The following is a 25,639-nucleotide window of genomic DNA, read 5'->3' as shown; positions in this document are numbered from 1 at the left end:
CCTAATTTAATCATAAGTAGGAATTTAAGCTAGGAAATCACAAAATAAGCATAGGCAGGGTATTGGGGCATCATTGCTAAGCATTTAAATGCATTTGGGGTCGAAAATGACTAGGTCAAAAACTCATTTGTTGTTGTTAATAATCGCAATTTTTGCACTTGAACCAAAGTGAGATTTGAGACCATAAGCATGTGTGCTTGGGTATTTTATACATGTCCTAGAAGTTTAGTAACATTCGGATGTCGTTTGATGCTGTAATGGTTATGATTTGTTTGCCAATTAGCGACTAGCTTTTGATGACTTTGGTCATTTGATTGTATCTTGTGTTAGATGCGAGTTGTCTGTTGTTTTCCAAGAGATTGACACCCTTTTGTAGCCTCTATGCACTAGTCGAGTCGGCTTCATCCCATGGATTGACAATTATGTTCGTGGTTTTCGCTATGTCTGCAATAAGATAAGAGTGAGGTTAAAAACCCGTCCTACACCCATCACTTTAAGGCTATCTACTTTCCATTGCACACTAAGTAATAAACTCTTTGTCGTATGCCTTGAGCTTCCTTCATCTTCTCCAAGCTGTGTGTGTTTCCTTGCAACCCTTATTCCAACAATTGGTATCAGAGCAGGTTGCATCCTGCTGGGCTTAGTCGCCAGCAGCTCCAACACATGCTTGCTCACTTTCTTTGATTTTTGTGATCTTTGGCAAGTGTTTGTAGGTTGAAGATTTTATGGGCAAGCTCATAGAGCTTGTTCTGCTCAGATTTTTGATTTGGGCTCATTTCGGCCTCTGTTTCCACTACAGGGAGTACTATGCAAGCTATTTCGTCATTTTGTGCAAATTTTTTGTCAGTGCCATTTTTTGCCTAATAGGTCCTTACAATATTCTATAGTTTGTGTTATGTAACATGTGTTGTTTTCGCTTTGTTTTGCCTCTTTTTGGGTAGTTTTCACATCAGGTGCAACATTTACCATGACTGACAACAACACAGATGTGCTCAAGATGTTTGCTATTGAGGATAGATTGGATAGAGACAATTACCCTATGTGGGCTTATATGATGCAACATGTCCTTGTGTCAAAGGGTGCATGGAATATTGTGCAGGGTATTGATGTACGTCTTGGTTCTCAGGATGTAGGCAATGTTGAGGATGTTGCAGGTTTTGGTGGCAGGGTTGCTACTGCCATAGCTGTTTTGCCTACGGCTGAGGAATCTTGTTGGGATGTAAAAGATGTGCACGTTCATGCATTGATTGTGTTGTCTATGAAGCACACTATTACTCCCCACATTTATTCAGTGAAATCTACAAAACATGCTTGGGATATTTTAGCTGGTCTTTATGCAAGTCGTAATGAGGAAAAAATTGCATCGCTGCATAAAGAGCTAGAGACGAAGATTATGCATGAGGAAGATGATATGGAAACTTACCTTGCTAGTGTCAAGGATATCAATGAGCAACTTATTTCTGTCGACAAAGTCATTTCTGACAATTCCCTTGTGCAGAGAGTTCTTGATGCTTTGCCAGATTCTTACCAGACTTTTGCTAGTACTTGGAGATTAATGACCCTTAATTTGACACCATGCCTGACACTTATGCACATGATGATGACTTCAAAACGACATGGTTTCATATGATAATTCTGTGCACACATTCCTTGAATACACTATTCAAGAAAACTTTCTTTATTTCAAACAAAAATTGTGTGTGACTAAACCTTTCCGTACATTAATTATTGAAGAATTGCACAAACCACTTATGCTGGACATAGAGGATTTGCTACAACTTTCCAAAATTTATGTCGTGATTTCTATTTTTCTTCTATGAGAATGGATGTTAAACAATATGTTTCAACTTGTTTGATTTGTCAAAAAATCAAAGCAACTACAGGTAAAAATTTGGGACTTTTACACCCTCTCCCCATTCCTGAAAGACCTTGGGAACACATTTCAATGGATTTTGTTACTGGTTTCCCACTCACAATGCACAAACATGACATGATTTGGAGCCTTGAGATGTAAATCCCAAAACTTGTCTACATACTTGTGGATAGACTCATGAGAGAGAAGCTTTAGACTGCGCCATTCGGTAAGCACTTTGTCCTTTGCATCGCTTGCAAGGAATTGCTTCATGATGGAAACTCGTAGAGTTTTCCATGTCATAAAATCTAATATCTGACCAACCCAAATGATTTTTTCATATTAAACTGATCACTTAATGTGGGAGAATAAACGGGAACAAAAGTTAAGATATATATGTGCTTATAGGTCTATTTCAGCACGGGGCCAATGGTAAAGCGGTCCAAATGAGAAAAGGTCTATCAAAGAGCAAGGTTAAAGACTTGTGAAGCGCTGGATAGAGTACTTACCGTCCGATTGACTTGTTGTCAGCTTCTTCCACTTGACTTGATTGCAACTTCTATCAAGCTTTCAATTCCTCGTCTGCAACCTGAATCCTATATCAATTTTGATCAAGTTAGCTATTCTTTCACAAAGACTGTACAATTTTTGCTAACTATTGTGACTAGTCTATGTGTATCACTCCAAATTGAACTAAGTGAGTCAGCAATTGAGACTTTCAAATTCTACTTTTGCAAAAAGCCAAAGGACTAATCTGCAACATGGAAATTGAGTGGACATGTACCAATTTGGATCCGATTGAACCCAAAATTGCCCGATGGCCTTGCATTATGTTGGTGTAACACTGTACAAGTTCAAAAGTAAAAAAGTATGTCTCTATGTATCAGTAGTAAATAATCGTGATTATTTAGTTTTCTCAGTTTTTTATACTTTTTGACACTTAGCCCACCAATGGTGGTTAGTGGTGCTAGCTTACTACCACCATGTGCCGCCCCTAATCCTACAACCATAGCCCATTGTGGTCCCTCCCTACGGTAAAGTAGCCAAGAACCTCCTCCTCCTCTTTTTGTGTATGTGTGTGTGTGAGCCCCTACCCTCTCCCCCCCCCCCCCCCCCCCCCCCCCCCCTCCCCCCCTCTCTCTCTCCTCTCTCTCTCTCTCTCTCTCTCTCTCTCTCTCTCCCCTTTCCTTCTCTCTCTCTCCCCCCTCTCCCCTCTCTCCCTCTCATGATCCCTCTAACCCATCCCCTCTACTGCCCCCCCCCCCTCGCCCCCTCTCTCTCTCTCTCTCTCTCTCTCTCTCTCTCTCTCTCTCTCTCTCTCTCTCTCTCTCTCTCTCCGGTCCCTCCCCTCCGGTTCTCTCTCTCGATCCCTCATCTTTCTCTCCCCATACCCTCCCCTTATCTCTCTCTTTCCCTCCCTCCAAATTTTCCCTCTCTCCCTCTCTCTCTCTCTCTCTCTCTCTCTCACACACACACACACACACACAATTGTGTGTATGGGTGTGGGTTTGCATGTGTTAATAAAAAAAGAAAAACGGTATAACCTTTCTATCACCCAAGTGTGGTAGATTGGTTATGCCATTTCCCTCTTGAATATCATGTCTTGAGTTCAACCACCTTATCTTTGAGGTCTCTTGGGATAGTTTCGTACGATGTTAAAATCCTCTTTTTCTCGGGTGTGTGTGTGTGTGTGTGTGGGAGTGTGCTAATAAAAAGAGGAAAACGGTATAACCTTTTTATCACCCAAGTGTGGTAGATTGGTTATGCCATTTCCCTCTTGAATAACAAATCTTGAGTTCAACTCCCGTCGGTTGAGTTCTCTTGGGATAGTTTCCTATGACATTAAAATCCTCTTCTTGTTCTTTCCCTCCCTCTATCTCTCTCTCTCTCTCTCTCTGTGTGTGTGTGTGTGTGTGTGTGTGTGTGTGTGACATTGATAAATTACCCCTTTCCAGTATTCGTTGAACGCACCCTCCTTGTCTCTCACAGGGACCAAGATCACTCAGCTCATTAGAGAGGACTTGATTCAGTTAGACACTAGGAGGACATGGATAGAGCCTATGTGTGTGCTTGGAATGAAGATGGTCTTGTACAGAGAGCATCTACTTAAGCTTACAGAGGATGGTTTTGTGACCAAACCCACCTACATGAACACTCATCTATCCCATGGATTACGATATGTTATTGAACAGATGCGCACATCATCACATCAGCTAGAGATTGAGGCTGCCAGATTTAGAGGATTACCAAAAGAGGCTAGGGTTGAGAGAGAGCAAGGTGTGGTGGGGGGAGAGAGAGAGAGAGAGAGAGAGAGAGAGAGAGAGAGGGGGGGGGGGGGGGGGATTGTGAGAGGGAGAGGGGGAAATGCCTTCTACTTTTTTTTTTTAAAGAGGGAAAGAGTGGGGGGGAAGGGGGTGCTTTAGATAAAAAGGGAAAAAAAAAACCCAACCCCAAGCAATAGCAAGATCACTAATGCTTGGGGTTGGGTTTTTCTTTTCTCTTTTTATCTAAAGCACCCCCTTCCCCCCACTCTTTCCCTCCTTTTTTTTAAAAAAAAAAGGTAGAAGGCATTCCGCCCTCCCCCCTCTCCCTCTCACAATCCCCCCCCGCCCCCTCTCTCTCTTTCCCTCCCTCCATATCTTCCCTCTCTCTCTCTCTCTCTCTCTCTCTCTCTCTCTCTCTCTCTCTCCACCACACCTTGCTCTCTCTCAATCCTAGCCTCTTTTGGTAATCCTCTGAGTGTTCATGTAGGCGGGTTTGGTTACAAAACCATCCTCTATAAGGTTAAGGAGATGCTCTCTGTAGAAATCCATCTTTGTGCCAAGCACAAGCATAGGCTATATCCATGTCCTCCTAGTGTCTAACTAAATCAAGTCCTCTCTGATGGCTGAGTGATCTCGGTCCGTGTGAGAGACAAGGAGGGTGCGTCCAACGAATATTGGAATGGGGGTAATCTATCCAAGTCACTAGTGCTTGTGCTTGGAGTTTTTTTCTTTTTTTTCTAAAGCACCCCCTTCCCCCACTCTTTCCCTCTATTTTTTTTAAAAAAAGGGCCCAAATGAGAAAAGGTCTATCAAAGAGCAAGCTTAACCAATGAAGCAAAATACCTTAGGGTTGTCTTCATTAAAACCTCCAAGGTTAAGTGTTAAAATCCTTAAGACATAGTCTTTAATTTTTACTCTTTAGTCACTAAGATCCAAGCAGGCAAGGGGGCAGCTTGCTTAAGCTAGGGCTGTGCTTAAGCAAGGGGCTTGCCTGCTTACCAAGATCAAATATCTTGCTACAAAGAGGGGACGAGCCCTACAAAGGAGGGATGTGTGTAGTAAGTATGCACCTCACCAAGGACCTATACTCTTATGAAAGGAAAGGGACCACATGTCAAGTGTAGAGGCACATTGCTCAATCAGGCAAGGGGGCAGCTTGCTTAAGCAACGGGGGTGCTAGCTTAACCTCACAAGAGGGAAAGAAGGACACTTGTCAAGAGACTACACATATTGTCCCAAAGGGAGCCAAGCTCTCATTGGCTAGAGGGCTACATGGCCCAATAAGCTTCAAGGAAAGCCTAGGGAAGGGGGTCGACCTAGCTCTCTCTCTCTCTCTCTCTCTCTCTCTCTCTCTCTCTCTCTCTCTCTCTCTCTCGTTTGAGCATCCCACAAGCTCTCTCACTCTCATTCTTCCCTTCTCATACTCTTATGAAGCAAGGATTCCATCTCCTTCTCCAAGCTTGAGAAGTTGAGTGCCTACTACCACAAGCTCTTGGCTATGGATGCAAATCCCCACAAGAGAATGCTTATGCTTGCTTATCAATCTCTCTAATCTCCATTGTCACTATGCTAAGCTATGCTACAAGAGCTATGAGTGAATATGTGCAAGGGGTTATTGCTTTCTTGTAGAGCTACTTCTACTTCTCTCTTCTTCTTCACTCCCTCCCAGCTCTCCTCACCTTTCATGATGTTTGAGGTCTTAGGATTGAGGCTGGGCATTTTCCAAGTTCATGCTAATCATGTTTATTGTTGTTATGCTAATACTTGGTGAGTGAAGCTTACCATCTTCATCTCATCAAGAAGGTCTCAAGGAACACAAACAGTTGTATTGTAAACAAGTCTTCCGTCATGGAAGAATCTATAATACAAATGCCTATTGGAGGGGGAACACTCTATCTATGTTGCCGAGCTGCCATCTCCTGAGTTGTGGCATAGCCGGCTAGGGCATATTAGCCAAAAGGGAATGAAAACACTTTAGCGTTTTGGCTACTTACCTGTGTTAGATTACACGGACTTTCCATTGTGTGAGCATTGTCTATATGGCAAACAGACTAGATTGACATCTTCGCCATTGAATAAGAAACTAGGCGAACCTCTAGACTTGGTGCACAGTGATTTGTGTGGTCCAATGCCACATAAAACTCAAGGGGGGGCGAACTACTTTCTCACGTTCATAGATGATTCTACCAGAAAGGTGTGGGTGTATCTCCTTAAGCGTAAGGAAAGTTTTTTCGACATTCCAAAAATTCCTCGCAATCCAGTCCTCTATTGGTGTCAATTTCTCTAAACTCTTACTCTCTTTTACAAGGATTGCTCATGCCATGTTAATGAAGTAATGTATTAGTGTTGCTCTCTCCATCCAAGCACTTTCTTTCTCACTATAAATCTATACTCAAAAGAATGCTCAAGGAAATGCTCAATATGTTATTCACTTTCCACTCCAACTCAAGTTAAAAGGCTAATTCCATTACATCCATGTCTTTGGGGCTTCGCTGTTGCCACGAAGGCTAGCCCACCATTGACGAGCTGATTTTTGGAAGTGCATAGCTACATGGCGTAGCTTGGAGGACTCCGTGAAGCTCTCGTCTCCAAAGGCCGCATCAAATTGCTGGATGAAGGTCAACGCTTTATCGGTAGCACCAAAGGTGCCATCATAGGTGAGAAAAGAGATACTCTTTCCTCCCTCTTTGAACTTCTTTAGCTTTGTGACCTTCACCATGCAGGGCATGATTTGCGATGTCCTCCCCTCTTGTATTCTCTAAGAGAATAGCCATAGCTATCATCGGAAGAGGAGGAGGAAGGTGAAGAAGAAGAAGGAGAAGAGGGTGACCTCTTTCCAGCCCTTTATGTGGCTTCACAGATTCTTCGAGGAGTTTGGATATAGGCAAGACAATTGTTTCTTGTACAGTGACAGTCAAAGCGCCATTCATCTTGCAAAGAATTCAGCCTTTTACTCAATGACAAAGCGCATTGAGGTGAGATATCACTTCATACGTACTCTTTTGGAAGAGGGACAACTAAAGCTAGGAAAGGTTCACACAAGTGAAAATCCTACGAACATGTTAACAAATGTGGCTAACAAGGAGAAGTTGAGCTTTTGCTCATCTTCAATACACATTCAAGGATTAGAAGCCAGGATGGAAAGAAGTCATAGGTTTGGTGTGGAGATCAGTCTCCAAGTGGGAAATTGTTAAGTATGGAGCCTGATTCACCCCTTGTAACTTTTAGTCTCAAAAACACACATTTGTAAGGTCCCCGATATGAGGAGAAGCCATTGTGCGTACTAAAAATCACTCATCAAAAAACCAAAAATTCACGCTCAGTCTCGATCAGAATATTCCTTTTGCCGATATATTATGGCCGGAAGGCGGTCGAAAAGTGGTTGAAAAATGGTCGGTTGGTTGGCCGGTGGGTGGAAGTCTTTGGGTAATGGTCGATGACCAAATTCTAGCCGAACTTGTCATCTCAAGGGCAGTCACACATGGGCACATGGGAGAATTCAACTCAGACTTGTTTACACAAGGGCGGCTACACACAGTTGCCTCTCCATGAGAGAGGACAACCCTTTTGGCCTATAAGAGGAGGCCTCTTCTACACACAAAATGCATTGTGAAGTTGATGAAACAAGATGCATGTGAGGTGGTGGCATTTGTAACCTACTTCTAATTTGAAGTACTAAAGCCATTGAGTGGCTGCTTTCCTGTGGATGTAGCCCACATTGGGTGTACCACGTATATCATGTGCTCTCTCTCTCTCTCTCTACTCTATAATCTCTCGAGTGTGAAAATTATCTCTCTCCATTCACAAGGGATTCACAAGTAGTAGAGAGGACACATAATGGATGCAATGTTCCTACTGATGTTGCAGTCAACGGGGCACATATATGAGATAAGATTGCTAGAGTTCTGTTTGAGGAAAGAGAGTAGGGAAATGCGAGTGCGGTTTTTGGAGGCAATGATTTTGCTGATGAGAGGTTTGAGAACAAATAGCTCAATTATCTTTTATGTGTTGGAGCGAATAGCTTCTATGTATTGGAGAGCCGTAGGTTTTTTGTATTGGAGAGTTGAAGCAGGTCGTCAAGTAAAAATCAATATGTCAATGAGTCAAATGTGTGAATTCGTTTTGTGCACGACTAAGTCTCCAGATTACAATGGTTTGTTGGTGTTTTGATGTATCAAGCTTTTAAAGAAGTATGGATTGTTGTAGAAATCCACGTACTCATGTTTTGCAAGGTTATGTCTTCACACAAGTACAATTTGTTGTAGAGTCAAAGCTTGGTGATTATCGTGTTAATGCAATTCTGTTACTTACGATCCCATGTTCAGCAACAATGGTGGTCTTATAGGTCGTGAAGTACAAATCAATATGTTGATGAGTCGAATGTACAAATTCATTTCGTGCACTATCAGATCTCTAAATAAGAATGGTTCGTTGGTGTTTTGCAGGATCCACTATTCAAATTAGTTGTTGGTGTTTTGATGTATCAAGCTTCTAAAGAAGTATGGTTTGTTGTAGAGATCCATGTACTCATGTTTTGTAGGGTTATGTCTTTGCAAAAGTATGATTTGCTGTAGAAATCAATTGTATTCTTGTTTTTCACATGTACTCATGTCATGGCAGTGCAACAAACTTAGCACACTCATGTCTTGCTGGCGGAGCTGATAGCTGATTTTGCTTATACGCAAAACAATTTGATGTTGGTGTAGCGTAGACTGCTTGGTTTTTGCTGATGTGCATAAAAGATTGCTTGTGTGGACACTTTTAATATTAGTGTCCAAACTTGTGTGTTTTACACCAGCGCCGCCCAATATATTGGGTGGACAAGTTTTTTTAAAGGTGGCTCAATGTTGGGAAGGCCTCCTCATCACTATCTCACACGAGCATGAGCAAGAGGGGATCAATGGCTCACGCCTTTTTTGGGGAATGTGGGCATGGTGGACCCTTGATCTTGCGACACATCTCGAATTTACCAATTTGCCCAAAGTTACTAAAGCTCACCCAAATTTTCACAACGGCGGGTTAATCATAGAAGAAATCCTTCTCCCAATGCTTTCAATGAGCACGCGCATGTGAGGTGGTTAAGGTGATAAGCTTGCAAAGGTGGCGTCCAGGGTTCAAATCCGGGGGACGAGAGGGGAGGCACCCAAATTTACAAGTTTTGCTGCACCCGAATTTACACAAAGTGCATTGGACGGCTCAGATCGCACTCGATCCCATTGATCCCCTCTTGCCCATGCCCGTGCGAGGAGGGGCAGACCTACCTCCCCTTTAAGTGCCACGAGGTCCCAACCATGGGATCAATGGTCCCAAGTGAAAGATCAATCTGGACCATCGATCTGCTGAAACTAAACTCAGGATCCCAAGTTTAGATTTTTCAAAACTAATCTCGGGATCTCGACTTTAGGTTTTATCGGCCCCGGGGGGCCTAATCTCGGAATGCCCGCGCTTCCCTAGCTGGGATTTGAACCCTCACCACTAGCTTGAGAGTCGGGGCCTTAACCATCACGCCCGCGTGCGTTTTCTTGAAATAGATGTGTTTTTTCGCAAAATTAAACTTAATACAATAGATTTCGACATAAAAACTAAACTCGAGATCTCGAGTTTACTTATTATCGACCCCACTATAAAAACTAAACTCGGGATCTTGAGTTTAGATTTTACGCATTGACGACCGAGATCTGCGAACGCCCTTGACTTTGCACAAGAGCCATTGATCCCATGGTTGGGACCCCGTGGGCCGCCCCGGCTCGTGGCACTTAAAGCGGAGGGCAGGCCTAGATAGAATCTACCACGTGATTTTTCCTCTCTTCTAGGTACGTGAGCTTCCGACCTGGCACGAAAAGTTCATTAAATGAGCGATGAAGGCTTGACCGAGAGATTGTGGTCGCAGAGAAGAGAAAGCGAGACGACGTCCTGCAACGCAGTTATGGGTGAGCCTAGCAGCACTACCTCCTTCTGCGCTCACTGGTAAGCTCTTCTGCATTTGCCTCTGATTTCGCCTTTGCGCTTTAGCATGCATCATGATCCATCACATGGATTCTCGCAATCTGATATTTTGTTTCCCGCTTCTCTTGATTGCCGCTAGCTGCTTAGTCGTTTTTGAAAGCTAATTTTGCACTTGTCATAGGAAGAGCAGCAGGGCTTTCACCAGAGCATTCCTTTTGTGGGTTCTCTGTACTGATGTTGCTTGTAAGTCCTGCACTGCATATCAGAAGAGCAGCAGGGCTTTCACCAGAGCATTCCTTTGCGAGTCACTTGTGGGTTCTCTGTACCGATGTTGCTTACAAGTCCTGCTCTGCATATCTGTCCCACCTAGATTTGCCATAGCTTAAGGGTATTGCCTGTATTATCATATCTGGGTAAACAGTGGACCTCAAGTTTGTCCTTTTCTCTACCCATGACCCAGGCTTTTGATAGCAGTTCTCAGTCTAAGCGAACTTATGGACTGATTTTATGGAAAATGATGCTGTGATATCGCGAGATGAACACAACGCTCTTACAATTTTCTGGAGAGTTCTCTAGGGTTTCATATATATATAATATATATATCCACTTGGGTTTCCATAATGGTAGGACTGCCAGCTGTTGTTTTCCTGAACGTAAAAGGTTGATTCCTTAACAAGGGGGCAGACTTGTATATTTTTGGACATTAGGTGAGAGATGCATCATGTTTCTCTTGCAAGCTCAATGAATCATTTTCAGGAATTTCAGAGATGAATTCACTGTGCATTGGACTTATTGAGAAGTTCTTAGCTCAACAGGGTAGGAAAATTCTCTACATTTGACACCTTGCTGTTTCTATGTAGTTTTTTTTTGGATATAAGGTTGGGAAAGTGGGAGAGTAGTTATGAGGCTAGTGGCTTGTAGATGGTAAGGGAACCTCTGTGGAATCTACAAGGCACATTGATCTCATTTTCATAGGTGATACGGGCCAGGTAATAGCAGCTTGAAAGCATAGTCCCTTGTGGTCTCTCATTTTGAAGGAGTTATTTAGTGAAGGATCTGCAATCTGTGGTTCCCAAAATTCACGAAATAATACTCGAGCTGCTGCACATGTGCCAGTAAGGAGAAGCAAAGGTAAAGTTTGAGATCAAGGATTGGACAAGTTCATCTAACAATTTATTTGTTTAGCATTGCAAAGGAGAGCGGGTCACTTATGGAGAATTTCACAAAGCTTCTAAGAAGTTTTCCGTATAAAGTAGTTTTCTTGAAGATCTGTTCTGTAAAACAAGTTCAAAAAAAATGGGGGAACATTGAAGGGGCAATGAGATGGTACAAGCTACCTTGCTGTGGAATTGATATTGCCTGTATTACTTGTATAACATCATGGCCAGGGCTCCTTGGGAGGGGTCAGGGCAAGGCTGTAAGAGATTGGAGCCTTTCTAGTAAAAGGTCGTCATTGTCCTCATGTGCACCTCATGCCTTGAGCTAAGAAATATTGTGAACTATTTTCATCCACTATCCTTGCTTGTAAACTTGTTGCGTGCATGCTAGATATCCCCAATAGCACATCGGGAATTGTCAAGATTTTTAGAACATGCTAGTGATGTCACAGAAATGGAAGCATCCACTTAATTACTTTCAAAATTATTGAAAAATTATATCATGTAGGAATCCACAGAGAATATTACTTAGAAAACAATTCATAGGGAAGACGATACTAGGGAGCTGGTCTCCCCCCTAAGGAGATTTTTCTATTATTAATTTAATTCATACCACATGAACTAGCTTGCACCGTTCTCCGTCCCGAAATTATTATGATGCAAGAAATGCTAGCCTAATGGCTGAAATTTGATGTACCCATAGTCGGAAACGGTTGTGTGTTATGTTATGGATTTCTCTATGTGGGAGCGGTCACTACGGTTAAGTGCTCGCTTGTGGGGTGCCCAAGGGAGGATGCTTTGGCTGAAATTTACGTCAGGAACTCGTCAAGAGTGCTGAAAATTTGTGTGGACAGCCGGTAAAGTGCTCATTTGAGTGCCCTTATTCTCAAAGGGACGTACATAAGCTTTTACGGGCTGCCCTTCACCTCCGAGCGCACTTTGTAGCCTCTGCACGGCCTTCACGGAAGGTATAGCATATATATATATATATACATAGAGAGAGAGAGAGAGAGAGAGAGAGAGAGAGAGAGAGAGAGAGAGAGAGAGAGAGAGAGAGAGAGAGAGAGAGAGAGAGAGAGAGAGAGAGAGAGAGAGAGAGAGAGAGAGTGTTCTTGTTTGTATCTTTCAGGGTGTGTGTATGTGAGTACGAGTGTGTGTTTTGTTGCCCTCTGAGGATGTGCTTTTGGGTATGTGTGTACGCACGCGTGTGGATGCATGTCCTTCAAGTTTATTGTTCTTGTGTTTTTCTTTCTTTTGCTTTTGTTTTTGTTATTGTTTGTGTGTTTTATCTCTCCTCGCTCTCCTGGGACTCTTCAGACGGTTTTCAATTGGACATAATTTTCAGAGCCTCCTTGGAGTTCCCTCTGAAGTTATGGTCTTAAGGAGCCACCTTCAGCAAGTGGATCGCTCGCTCTTCTGGATGAAAGCTCCTTGTCTGCTTCAGTGCAGTGCTTTGTTACCCACCTTGTGCCATCCTGCTGAAGTCTCTTGGTGATGTCAGTTGTCTCTTCAGTGCAGTGCTTTGTTACCCACCTTGTGTCATCCTGCTGAAGTCTCTTGGTGATGTCAGTTGTCTCTTCACCCTCACCTTTGTCCCCGATTGCTCTCCCTCTTATTTCTCTATTACCTTTTGCTATCGGATTTTTGTCACAAGACGGGCACCATGTGCCAATAGAAAAGAACAGACTGAACATACTTTTAGCACTTCAATAACAACTGAACTGAGAGAGACGACACGCGACACGGAGTGGCGGAATTCCACCCCAGAGAGTATTGGCCCCAAACCTGGCGCCCTTGTCGGTATTTATTTATATTGCATCAACACAGTACAAGCTGGTACACCAGACTCTGCACCTTCTCCAGGAAGCATGCCAGAGAATGAGTCCTAACCTCATATTTAAAGGCCCTTGGCCTAAAAAGCAATTACAGTGAAAAGCCTTCAAACTCAAAAGCGTTTGGTCGAAAAGCAAAGCCAAAAAGCTGCCAGCGTAATTTATGGAAATCCGTACAGTCTGCCACGTCATCATCCCAACGCAATTTTCGGAAATCTGCCACGTCATCAGTTTTTGGCTTGTGTCGGGATCTTGCTTTATTTTCTTCCTTGATGTCACTTGGGGCCCCATCGAACGGGGTCCCCATAAGTTGGTAGGACTTCTTCTGTTACTTGTTCTTCTTAGGGTTTAGGCCCCTCGGCCACATCTGTAAGTTGGCTCCATTCTTTAGGCTTTGATACCTCAACAATTTGTTACATCTCCCTTCTTGAAAGAGAGTAATCGTCCGCGATTACAGCATATCTGGAAAACAACTCAAGTTAGCTCAATAATTTTCGAGGGACATTCCGAGGGACAATCAATTTGCTCTTTTTATTAAGGAGTTAGCTTCTCCTTTTTGCTCTTTTGATCAAGGAGTTAACTTCTCCTTTCGGCTCTTTTGATCAAGGAGTTAGCTTCTCCTTTTTGCTCTTTTGATCAAGGAGTTAGCTTCTCCTTTTGTCCATATTGGAACTCTGGATGTTCCGGTGTAGTTAAAGTAGCCATCAAACCGAGACGGTACTGATCTTCCACGGGTGTCTTGATGCACTAAAATTACATACCCAGTCAATCTCATCCAATTAGGAATATTCAGTAGCCGGCACATAACAATGCAACATTAATGCTCACATATGCATGTTACAAGACATAGAAACATAAAGTCGCCGATGAACACTCCCCCTGCAAATAACCATCTAGGTTTGGGCCATGAGCTGTTCAACAACTCCCTCATCACTCCTCCCGCAAATAACTTGAAAAGGTCCGGGCCATGAGATATAGAGGCCTTTTACAACCAAACGTCCCCCAGACCGCAGCTTGCGTCATTTGGAGGTGCTGAGAGTAACCACTACTCAGACTTCTTAATACTTCCCCCGTAAATAACCATGCAGGTCCGGGCCATGAGTAACAACAACAATACTCCCCCCGTAAATAACCACAAGGGTTCGGGCCATGAGTAAAAACAACACTTTTCAATCATTCAATACTTCCCCTGCAAATAACCACAAGGGTCTGGGCCATGAGTATGAACAAGCATTCTCAAACAACATTTCTCACTACTCCACCCGGGAGTAAAATCACCAATCATTGAAACCAGTATTAAAACCGGAGTCAAACAATTCAAATCGGCACCAAAACAGGTTCAAAACAGATACCATCCATTTCAAACAAATTTCAAACAGGATCACCAGCAAGTTCTCAAACAGATTTCAAACTTAAAAAGCAATCTCGACATCAGTCCAACTCGAAAAGTCGGCTGACTCTCCATCCTGGAACTTGCACCAAAAATTAGGGTTAGGTTCATTCCGTAAGGTCGTAGCCGAGCACAGCATGGTCCATCAGCTCTTGGACAGGTAGTGTTTCTTTGGCGGCGATGGCAGTCCCAAGATAGCAATCGCACCGAACTTCCAAGGTTATCAACTCGAGAAGAGACATCTATTGAGAGATGTCGAGAAATTTCAAGATATAATCTGCTAGGGTTTCCATGGCAAGCATTTTAGGATACCCCACTCTGCCAGAAGTTGCACCCCGAAGGAAGATGTCAGAAACTATATAACTTTGGGCAAAAATTTTCTTGAAAGCTTGCCAAGTCCTTGGAGTATGCTGCTTGGTAGCTGTAGACATCAACATTTGCATGGCACTGCTTCTGAGAAAAACAGTGACTTGAAACAAATCTGGATCCTTCTCTTGCAAGTGATCTCAATTGGCTTATGCTGTGTAAGACATGAGCGGTGAAGACGGGAGTGCGCCCGATGAAGTAAGGGTGGGAGTGGCTAATAAGTCCGGGTTCGGGAGGGCGAAGATACCTCGAATAAAATTCCAATAGCTCTGTCTGCTCTTTGGTAGGACCTGTATGCTTTCAGAAAAGCACACGCTTGATGCTCTGATACCACTGTCACAAGACGGGCACCACGTGCCAATAGAAAAGAACAGACTGAACAGACTTTTTACACTTCAATAACAACTGAACTGAGAGAGAGAGAGATGACACGCGACACGGAGTGGCAGAATTCCACCCAGAGAGTATTGGCCCCAAACCTTGGCGCCCCTTTCGGTATTTCTTTATATTGCATCAACACAGTACAAGCCTGTACTTCAGACTCTGCACCTTCTCCAGGATGCATGCTAGAGAATGAGCCCTAACGTCATATTTAAAGGCCCTTGGCCTAAAAAGCAATTACAGTGAAAAGCCTTCAAACTCAAAAGCATTTGGTCCAAAAGCAAAGCCAAAAAGCTGTCAGCGTAATTTACGGAAATCCGTACAGCTTGCCACGTCATCAGCTAGCGCAAAACGTGGAAATCCTTACAGCCTGCCACGTCATCATCCCAACGCAATTTTTGGAAATCTGCACGTCATTAGTTTTTGGTGCGTGTCCGGATCCTGCTTTATTTTCTTCCTTTATGTCACTTGGGGCCCCATCGAACAGGGTCATAAGTTGGTAGGACTTCTTTTGTTACTTGGTCTTCTTAGGGTTTAGGCCCCTCGGCCACATCTGTAAGTTGGCTCCATTCTTTAGGCTTTAACACGTTAGCAGTTTCTTACAGATTTTACCAATTGGCGGGCTTTGCGCGACACTGAGCTTCTCGTAGTTGCTCATTGTCATCTTCACCACTAGTGGCTTTTGGTGGCTCTAGTTCTTGATTTACAGTTTTTGAATGGGCTTTTGGTCAAAGTGCCCATCATCCTCTCTTTTTACTCTTTTTAATGTTATTTTATAGGCAAATTCTATTAGGGGTAAATACTTCTCTCATTCTCGTTGGTTATTTGAAACATAGCACTTCAATTGTAAAGGTAGTGATTTTGCTTTGTCTATTTGTCGAGGATGACAAGGTGAGAAAAAATTTAGCTTAGTTCCTAGATTCATAAAAAGTGCTCTCCAAAAATTACTAGTTATTCGCGGATTGCGATCACTTATACTCGTTTTGGGCATACCATGATGTTTAAAAATATGTGCCACAAAGATCTTGGTCATGTGATAAGCTTTGATGGTTTTTCTTATTAAAATGAAATGAGCTTGCTTAGTGAATCTGTCTATAATAGTCGAGATTACATCATTTTCATTTGAAGTCCGTGGCAAATCCATTATAAAATCAATAACACTTTCCAAGGGTACTTGAGGTATCGATAGGGGTTGAAGTAAGCCAAAAGTTTTATGATGATCATACTTAGCCTTTTGGCATGCTACACAGTAAATATCTTTCTAAAGCCTGTGTTGTGGACATTATATCTCTATGTCCCGCATAAGTAGAAGCATGTGGCTTATCCATCACTTTTGTTCTAAGTAGACGTGCCAGGCAAAGAGCTTGATGAAAATATAGATATCCATGTTGTCAGGATACATCTCGGGTAGACATTCTACTCCTTGATGGTGTATGCTTGTATAGCATTTACTTGGGGCCATCGAGAGAGCATCTGTATTTACAATTTTTACTTCGAGAAGTATATAAAAATTTGGAAGTGAAACATAGAAAGGAAATTTTTACATCGCGGACAACTTGCGTTGGGAGAGAAAATATTGAAGACTTTGATGGTCGGTCTTGATTATAAAATCTGCTCCAAGAATATGACGCTTTTAAACGGAAAGAGCATGTATTACTGCCATGAGTTCCTTCTTATAAATAGAAGCATGAAGCTCTGCATCGTGAAGTCGTCTACTTTTCTAAGCTATTGCGTGGCCTTCTTAATTAAGAACTAAACAAATGCAATTGCCTTAGGTATCACATTGTACTTCAAACGGTTTTTGGAGATCAGGTATAATGAGGATTGGTCCATGGTAAGAAGGTACTTAAGCTTTTCAAAAGTTTCCTTTTGTTTAATTCCCCACATAAAAGATATCTTTTCCTATGTGAGGTCATGGAGAGGTGTAACTACATGAGCGAAATGGCAAATAAAGCATCTATAGTAGGAACAAAGTCGAAGGAAATTTTGGACATCATGAACAAAAGTAGGCTGCGGCCACTTTGAAATAGCTTGAATCTTTGCGAGGTCCATGCGTACTTGATTATGAGAGACTATATGTCCCAAATAGTGAAATTTCAGTTAAGAAAAATTTACTTTTCTTAGCATTAACTTGAATTTTATGCTTCTTCAATTCGTTGAACACAATCTGCAAATGCCGTTTGTGTTCTTCCTCTGTGCGAGAGAAGACCAAGATATTGTCAAAAAAGATTCCTGCAAATTGTCGATGAGGACGAAATATTCGATCCATCATTTGATTGAAAGTTGTTGGAGCATTAGTAAGGCTGAAAGACATTACTAAAACCTGGTACAATATCCGAAGGTTGTACGGACTGCAGTCTTATGTATATCTTCAGGAGCAATATGGATTTGATGATAGCCGCTCGAGGTCTATGCGGCTGAAAATTTGTGCCCCTTATAGCTTACTTCAAATATCATCAATTCTAGAATCGGAAATGTGTTTTTGATTGTAATCTTATCTAGAGAACGATAATCAATGCACATTTGAAAAGTGTCGTCTTTTTTTTGAGCACGCAAAATGGTGAACAATATGGAGATGTACTAGGTCGAATAAGACACTTTTCTAAAAGTTAATTTACCTGTTTAAGGGTTCTTCCTGTTGTAATAAGCTAATTCTGTAAGGTGGTTGATTTGGAGGCAAGCTGCCCGAAATTAGATTGATATGATGATCTTTTGGTGTTTCAGGAGGCAATTCATAGGGGAGAGTGCCACTAAAGCAATTTTGGTACTGATTAAGAAAAGTCAGACGATTTTTATCTAAATTCGATAAAACATTATCACCATTCATTTCTCTCTTTTGACAGAAATCAAGGAAGTCTTCTTTATTTCTCCTTAACAGTGTTGTGACTGACCATGGGTATGGGCCAATGACTTTCACTAGCATCTACATCATGCTGTTGCCCTTTAAAACAAAAGGACAATTTCTTGCTTACATAGTGTAACAGACTTGGACACTCCAAGTCAAGAATCAACCGCGACAGCACCAAATAACCACTTCAAAACAATTCACAGATCACAATAGATTTGCACTGGCCCGGCGGAGTTCCGTGCCTAGAGATATTGGCCCCAAAGACTGGCGCCCCTTTCGGTATTTCTTTTGTATTAATCAATCATCAAAGTACAAGAGAGCGGTTAGGGTTTCACTCTCAGAATTTGCGTCCAGATGCTCTGAGAAGTGGGGCCCTCACCACTAATTTAAAGGTTACAAGGGATGCCCAAAAGCAGAGCCCCAAAAGCTTGAAAGCAAAAGCAGATTCTCTCTCTCTCTCAATGAGAGTCACAAGTTCTCTTTTTCTCTTTCTTTCTTCCAAATCAAAGCGAAAAGCTGAGATTTGCGTCGCTCATTTTTTTTTTTTAATATTCCGCCTCCGCGATTTTAGAAAATTAGGGTTTCTAGGGTTTGCAAGAATTTTAGGGTTTCTGGCAGAAATTAGGGTTTCTGCTGTCCGCCACGTCATCACTTTGTGACACATAGACTGAGATAGGATGAATTTTGTAATACCAGGGCATTCCCAAAATAGCATCGCAACTAGAAAAGATTCTCGATCATAGTACTTGCCGATCTTCAAACTTAGATATCCTTGAATAGTAGAGTTCGCGGTCAACCCCTCAAAAGGGGTTCCCAACCCCTATGGAGTGAGACTAAGAGATTTTGAGGTGTCCAGTGAAATAAAGTTGTCTTGTTGAGTCTAGATCAAATAAGATCAGGACTCTACCCATTTAAACTGTCTCATCCTTTTAAGAGTTTCCGTTTACCTTTCTCCTTCCTGATGTTAGCTTGTACATCAAGGACTGAATTTGAGGTAGGAGACGGATAGTCTTTCTTGAGATGTGGGCAATCTGGTTTTGTGTGACCTTTTTCACCACAAAAGAAACAATTTCCCTCTTCCATGTAAGCCTTTTGCTGAGAAAGAGTAAGGTATTTACTTTCTTAATTCCCTATGGCTTCTTGTCTTGACCTTTGGGTTGATTTGAAGGCCACTTTCAAGAGGGAGTATCTGTCTCAGTGAAGAGAGTCTTTTGCTTTGCATGAAAGGTACTAAACTCTTGTTTGCGAGGAGGCTCTTTCGACAACGACCAAAGCAGATTGCATCATAATTTGAAGGGTGTTTCGAGGATATAGCTTCCTGCTTTTTGATGTGTCGGTTGGAGTCCAGCTTCAAACTTACGCATCTTGATTCTTCTCTTCATGTAAGAGCCCCGTACAACTAAGAGTGCTTAACGCTTAAAGAAGTTGACAAAAATTAATCACAATACTTCAAAGAGACAAGAGGCAAATTGAGGGTTGAAGATGGGCACCCCCCCCCGGAAGGAAATAGATTTCTACTCAACCCAAGTACCTTAGGATTGAGCTCAGTTACAATCAACCCGAGAGTGAGTTTAAGTACACATTTGGAACCTTCCTTCTAGAATCTCCCTTCTAGAATCTTCTAGAAGTTTCCATCTTGGAACTGCTAAAAACACACATTAATATGGGTATCATTTGAAAGCTCTTTCCGAGTACAATACGGTTTTTGCTTCAAAACATGGATTTAATATCTCTATGAGGAGATAAAGCATTCGATGCATTCAGCAGACATCTGCATAATGAGCAATCTTCATGATCATGTCATCTTGTTGATTGTAATTGTCTTTTCAGGCGGATCTAGCCCACACTCTAAGGCATCAACCCTTTCTATGTGCAAGTATGATCCCGATATGCATGAGTTACAAGTCACAGGCACCCTATTGGGTTATCTAGGTGGGAGTGTGCACTATCTATGTTCTAACCCACTGTTGGGATCCACCTTAACCTGTGACTACTCATCGGTGATCATCCTATGGTGCAGTGTTCTAGCTATCTTGTTTTACAAAAGGAAAACATACTTGTAAAATCAAGATTAATAGAAAAAGGATACAAGTTCTTTTCTATTGAGGTGTGACAGCCCACCCGCTCTTATTCAGCTGTCCTCAACTGAAAAGCTTCCTCATATTGTTTAAGAATCTCCGGGTAAGCCCGCATGAAATTTTCATCCACCAACTTGGCGTCTGTTGTGGGTAAATCTTTAAACTACAATAGAAATTTCTGTGTTAGAAGGTCACTTTTTGTAGTTCGATTCTTATGAAAGAGGATTTGTTCGGGTTGAATGAGTTGCTCTGTGTCTTCAACTTGTAGGGGATCCTCTGTAATAGGCTCCTCTCTCCTCTGGTATTGATCCCATGTAAGGCTTTAATAGGCTTACATGAAACGAATTATGTATCTTCCAATGACTTGGGAGTTCTAGCTTGTAGCATACTTCATTAATTTTCTTGATGACCTTGAAGGGTCCAAAGTATCTTTTCGACAGCTTCGGAAAAGACCTTGTTTTCCTTGAACTTTGCTTTAACCTGTTCTTATCAAACTTTAGTAAGATATTGTCCTTCTTTGAAAACCAAATGCCTTCGTCGCTCATCTGCTTGCTTCTTTTGTCGTTCTTGGGCAACTTTGATAGTGGCTCGGACTTGATTCATAGCTGTCTTCAAGTCCGAAACAAACTCATCAGCGGCAAAAATCTTGTCTTTGGTACGCATAATAGGTGGAGGTATTATTCTTCCATGAATTATTTCGTTAGGAGCCTTCCTTGTAGAGGAGTGTCGGGTGTTGTAGGCAAACTCCAATAGAGGTAAATACTTCTCCCACTGTGACTTCTGCTTGCTAACATAAGCTTTTAACATATCAAGTAAAATGAGATGCATGACTTCAGTTTGCCCATCCGTCTGTGGATGAAATGATGAGGAGAACTTTAAGGTTGTTCCCAAATTCTCAAATAAAGCACACCAGAAATTATTGGTAAACTTGGAGTCCCTATCAGAAATAATTTCTGAAGGCACACCATGCAACCTAAAGATATGTTGTATAAAAAGTCGTGTAGCTTGTGAAGACTTCAATGTTTTATGGCAAGAAATGAAATGTGCTTGCTTACTAAATCTATCTATGATGACCCAAATCATGTCATTCCCTTGTGGTGTCCTTGGAATCTTGTAATGGTGATAGACTCCCAAGGACCATCTGGTATTGGCAAAGGTTGTAATAATCCTGGAGCCTTTTGTCTTTCAAACTTTGATTTTTGACAAACCAGACATTTTTTGATGTAGTTGTGTGTATCCTTTCGAAGCTTGACAAATGTTAGCCTTTATCATGGCTGAGTATGCCCATCACCTCCGGAGGGTGATAGAAACTCAGCTCGTTGGTTTTGTAGAGTACGTTCAAAGCATGAATGACCGCTATATAAACATGCACCTACTCTTGGGCACTGACGACGTGAGTAGGGATGTCATAGCTATTGTCCAAGCTATGCATGATAAAGGTGATAATCTTATTCTTCTTGTTTGGACAAGCAGCGAAGTTGAGATCACATATTGTCAAGTTTGGTTCTTTGCTCTTCGTAGGTTTGTAGTAGTATTCATTTTTCGATTTCGTATTTAGCTTACCTGAGGACTTAAGAATGTGTTTCGTTAGAAGTTGGTGTGTGAAGTTTGATTTTTAGGCTTAAGTTTTTAAAATGTCTTATCCTTTTTTTTTTTTGCTTAAAGTTGACTACTTGTTTTAAGCCAAATACGTTGCGTCAACTTATTTTACACATGCCTTTTCTAAAAACATTTTTAAGTTAATAATTTTTTGTTTTATCTAGTTTTGTTTCGTAGCAAACAAAGTGATTTAGTTAGTTTGTTTGTTTGTTTGTTTTTGTTTTTCTTTTCTTTTCTTGTGTCCCTTGCTTTTATAGTTTTATGAGTGCTTTATTCCCTCTTATAATTCGTGAGTTCAGACTATTCTGAACTTATGAAGGTATATGTTTCCTTTCGAAGCGTTGGCCAGTAGAAACAGCGCTCTAAAGCACTTAAGAGTGGCTGCTTGTCCTCTATGTCCTGCATAAGGTGGTTCATGACTTTCTGTAAGTACTTTTTGACGAAGAGGGAGAGTGATGCATAGCCGATTATCCATCATGAGATATCCATCTTTGATCCAGTAGTTTGGATGAGGTTCTCCTTCTTGCAACTTCAACCATATTGTTTGAAAATCCGCATCCCTGTCATAGGTATTTTTCATACCATGAAAGGCTTCGTGATGAGCCATTGTGATGGTTGAAATTTGGGGGACTCTTTAAAGAGCGTCTGCGACCACATTGTTCTTGCCAGGAGTATATAAGATTTGAAAAATGAAACATAGACAAAAAGTTTTCCCACCTTTGCATGCCTTTCCTGTAAGTGCTTTTGAGTGCTGAAATACTTCAAGCTTTGGTGATCAGTTCTTACAATGAATTCATTGCCTAAGAGATAATGTTTCCAATTCTTTAAAGCATGAACCACAGCCAAAAGCTCTTTCTCATAAATATCATACCTCTTCTATGCATCATTTAGGCGTCGGCTTTCAAAAGCTACTGCATGGTCTTCTTGATTGAGCACAACACCAATGCAATTGCCACAAGCATTTGCTTCGACTATGAATGGTTTTGCCAAGTCGGGGATGATGAGAGCTGGGCCTGAAGTGAGTGAGATTTTCAGCTTTTGAAAAGCTGCCCTCTCTTTCTCCTTCCATTGAAAAGTGCTATTCTTCTTGGTTAGGTCATGTAGAGGAGAAGCAATGTGGGCAAAATGCTTGATGAAGCGGCGATAGTAAGAGCATAACCCCATAAAAGATCGCACCTCATGCACATCATGAAGATCTGGCCATTCTTGGATTATTGTGATCTTCTCTAGATCCATTTGAATGCCTTCTAAAGAGATCACATGCCCAAGATAATTTATTTTATGCATGAAGAACACACTTTTCTTACCATTGATGAGAAGCTGATTCTCATGAAGAAGTTGCAAAACAATTTCCAAATGTTGCGGATGCTCTTCTTCATTCCTGCTAAACACAAGAATATCATCAAAGAAAGTGCCAACATATTGGCGGTGACCCCTAAAGATGCGCTTCATCATGCGATTGAAAGTTGCCGGTGCATTAGTTAATCCGAAAGGAATCACCAAGAATTCGTATAACCCAAAAGAAGTATGGAAAGCAGTATTGTGGGTATCTTGTGGAATCACCCTGATCTGGTGATAGCCGCTCTTTAGATCAATCCTGCTGAAAATCTTGGCGCCACCTAGGCGATCCAAAATGTCATCAATTCGTGGAATGGGAAACTTGTTCTTCACAGTTATTTTGTTGAGTGCCCGATAGTCGATGTACATTTTGAAGCTGCCATCCTTTTTCTGAACAAGAAGAACTAGAGAACAAAAGGGCGAGCTACTAGGCTTAATCAACCTACGACTAAGTAGGTGTTCCACTTGCTTCCTAATTTCCTCTTGTTGAGGACGGCTTCCTCGATAAGGCGCAAAGTTGGGAGGAGAGCTACCGGGATGATATCTATTTGATGATTTTCAAGCCTTTCTGGAGGTAGTTGATAAGGAAGATCTTCTGAAAAACAATCTTTATACTTTTCCAAGACTTTGAGTTGTTCGTGATTTTCAGCATGCATCTTATCATGACTATCATTTACATAAAACAAACAACATTGCACAAAATTCTTAATTGCTCTGGAGGCTTGAGTATGTCTTACCATGGGTATGGTGTCCCCACTTGCCCCTGCTTTGATCTGTACTTTTTGCCTTTATGGGTGAACTTGACGGTCTTCTTTTGAGAGTAGATGGCTGAATCCACTCTATGGTTCCAAGGCATGCCAAGTATGACATCTGTGGCATCAAGATCTGCAATGCAAAAGGTGTCTTGATCTTTGAAACCTTGAAGCTCAAATTTAAGCTTGCCGATGTAGGGTACAACTGTCTTCAATGTGTCTTTGTCATTGGCATTTAGGGCTTGGTGAATCTCGAGGGGTGTCTCTATGTCGTCATTCTTCAAGCCAAGTTCTTTGGCTAAATTCCAAGAGATGAAATTTTCGTTTGCCGCGGGATCGATTAGAAACAAAGCTTGCTTTCCTTGAAATTGTGCCCAAGCCTTAAGTAATCAACGCATTGCTGGAGTATGGTTTGTATTGCCAACCACATCTCGTATAGCGTTGATTGTGGCCATTGGCTTGGCTTTGTCTTCAGAAGAAACCTTGTTGTTTCCTTTGTTTGCACACTGCTTTGCTATGTGTCCCTCTTTACCACATTTGAAGCACTTCCCTTTTTTCACATATTGTTGTTTCTCTTCCACAGTAAACTGCTTCCTTGGAAGATACAAGGTTGAACGAAACTGGGGAGCACCAGAAAATGAGTAGGGTTTCACCTTCTTTGGATTTGAAGCTGATTTTTGGTGCTGATTTTGTGCCTCTTTAGGGGCTGAATTTGCTTCCCAATTGGATGGCCTGTTCTTATTTCTCTTCGAAAGAGAGTCTCCACTATTGTGCTCCAACTCCCATGTCTCAGCATGGTCTATGAGTTCCCTAAGATTAAAGCAAGAGTAATGATTTAGAGCAGTGCGAAGTTTAAAATGCAAACCTCCTTTAAACTTCCTTAATTTTTCAGAGTTGCCGATCTTCTTGAAATGGTGAACTTTCAAAAGTAGCTCCCAAAACCTCTTGATGTAGTCTTCCAAAGATTCATTTTTCCTTTGCCACAAGCGGTCCCACTCCATCTTCACATCCCTCTTGAAATGGACAGGAAGAAATTGGGACTGCAACATGCGGACAAAACTTCTCCACGATCTTGGGGCAGCACCATCATACTCCAATCCCGTCCACCAAGTGTGAGCTAGATCGGTCAAATGTAAAGCTGCAAACTTAATCTTCTCCTTCTCTTTATACTTCTCACGACCATACAATATTTGAAATTGACGAAGAAATTTTAAAAGAAGATTAGGATTTCGTGAATCATCATACGTACTAAACTTGACCTTCTTCTCAAGTTGCGAGAGTGACTTGGTCTTCTTCTTCTTATATCTTCTTCCATACCTAGATCTTGAAGTAGAGGAGGACGAACTTGTCTCCAAAGATGAAGAAGAGGGTGAAGAATATCGACGTTTTTGCCTTTGATGAGATTTTCTGTATGAATGAGGTATCTCCTTGTCGCTTGATGATGACACATCTAAAGATTCACTAGATGAATTTGATGAAGAGGATGTACTTCGGCTTGGATGGCTTCTCTTCTTTGAGATAGAGCGTCCTCTTTTGCCTCTTCCATTCTCCTTCTTCACGGCTAACGGGCTTCATGATCGGCTCCTTCCATTAGAGTTGCGTTGCTTTGATGGCTGCTCTTTCTTGGCTTCATTGGGCTTCTCGCCCTTGTCGAGTTTGAGAAGTTGTTCTCGAATGGAGCGGTTCTCCTCTTGCAAACTTTGAAGAGCTTGTAAGATAGCAGTGTTTGTGTCCTCCATTAGTAAAATAAGAAATGGTCGGGCAAAGGTGCACACAATCAACTATAAGCACTAGTAGCGTAGGGGTGAGGATCAAGCTAAAGCTCTGATACCACTG

At 41.8% G+C, this 25,639-nt stretch overlaps 1 protein-coding gene across 1 annotated transcript in view; it reads left to right on the top strand.

Moving 5' to 3' along the window:
* The first annotated feature begins 9,924 nt into the window (after positions 1-9,924).
* The window catches only part of LOC147440418 (uncharacterized), a 34,147-nt gene continuing 18,432 nt past the window's right edge, over positions 9,925-25,639 (top strand). Inside the window, exon 1 of the mRNA XM_086530156.1 lies at positions 9,925-10,083. Coding sequence (XP_086386282.1) covers positions 9,968-10,083 — 116 coding nt within the window. The 5' untranslated portion in view covers positions 9,925-9,967. The remainder of the gene's footprint in view (positions 10,084-25,639) is intronic.

This window comes from Adiantum capillus-veneris, chromosome 15, assembly GCF_014529385.1.
Source record: "Adiantum capillus-veneris isolate H3 chromosome 15, ASM1452938v2, whole genome shotgun sequence".
Classification (NCBI taxonomy): Eukaryota; Viridiplantae; Streptophyta; class Polypodiopsida; order Polypodiales; family Pteridaceae; genus Adiantum; species Adiantum capillus-veneris.
The sequence above is the reverse complement of the archived record's forward strand: the minus strand, read 5'-3'. Positions and strand labels throughout refer to the sequence as shown.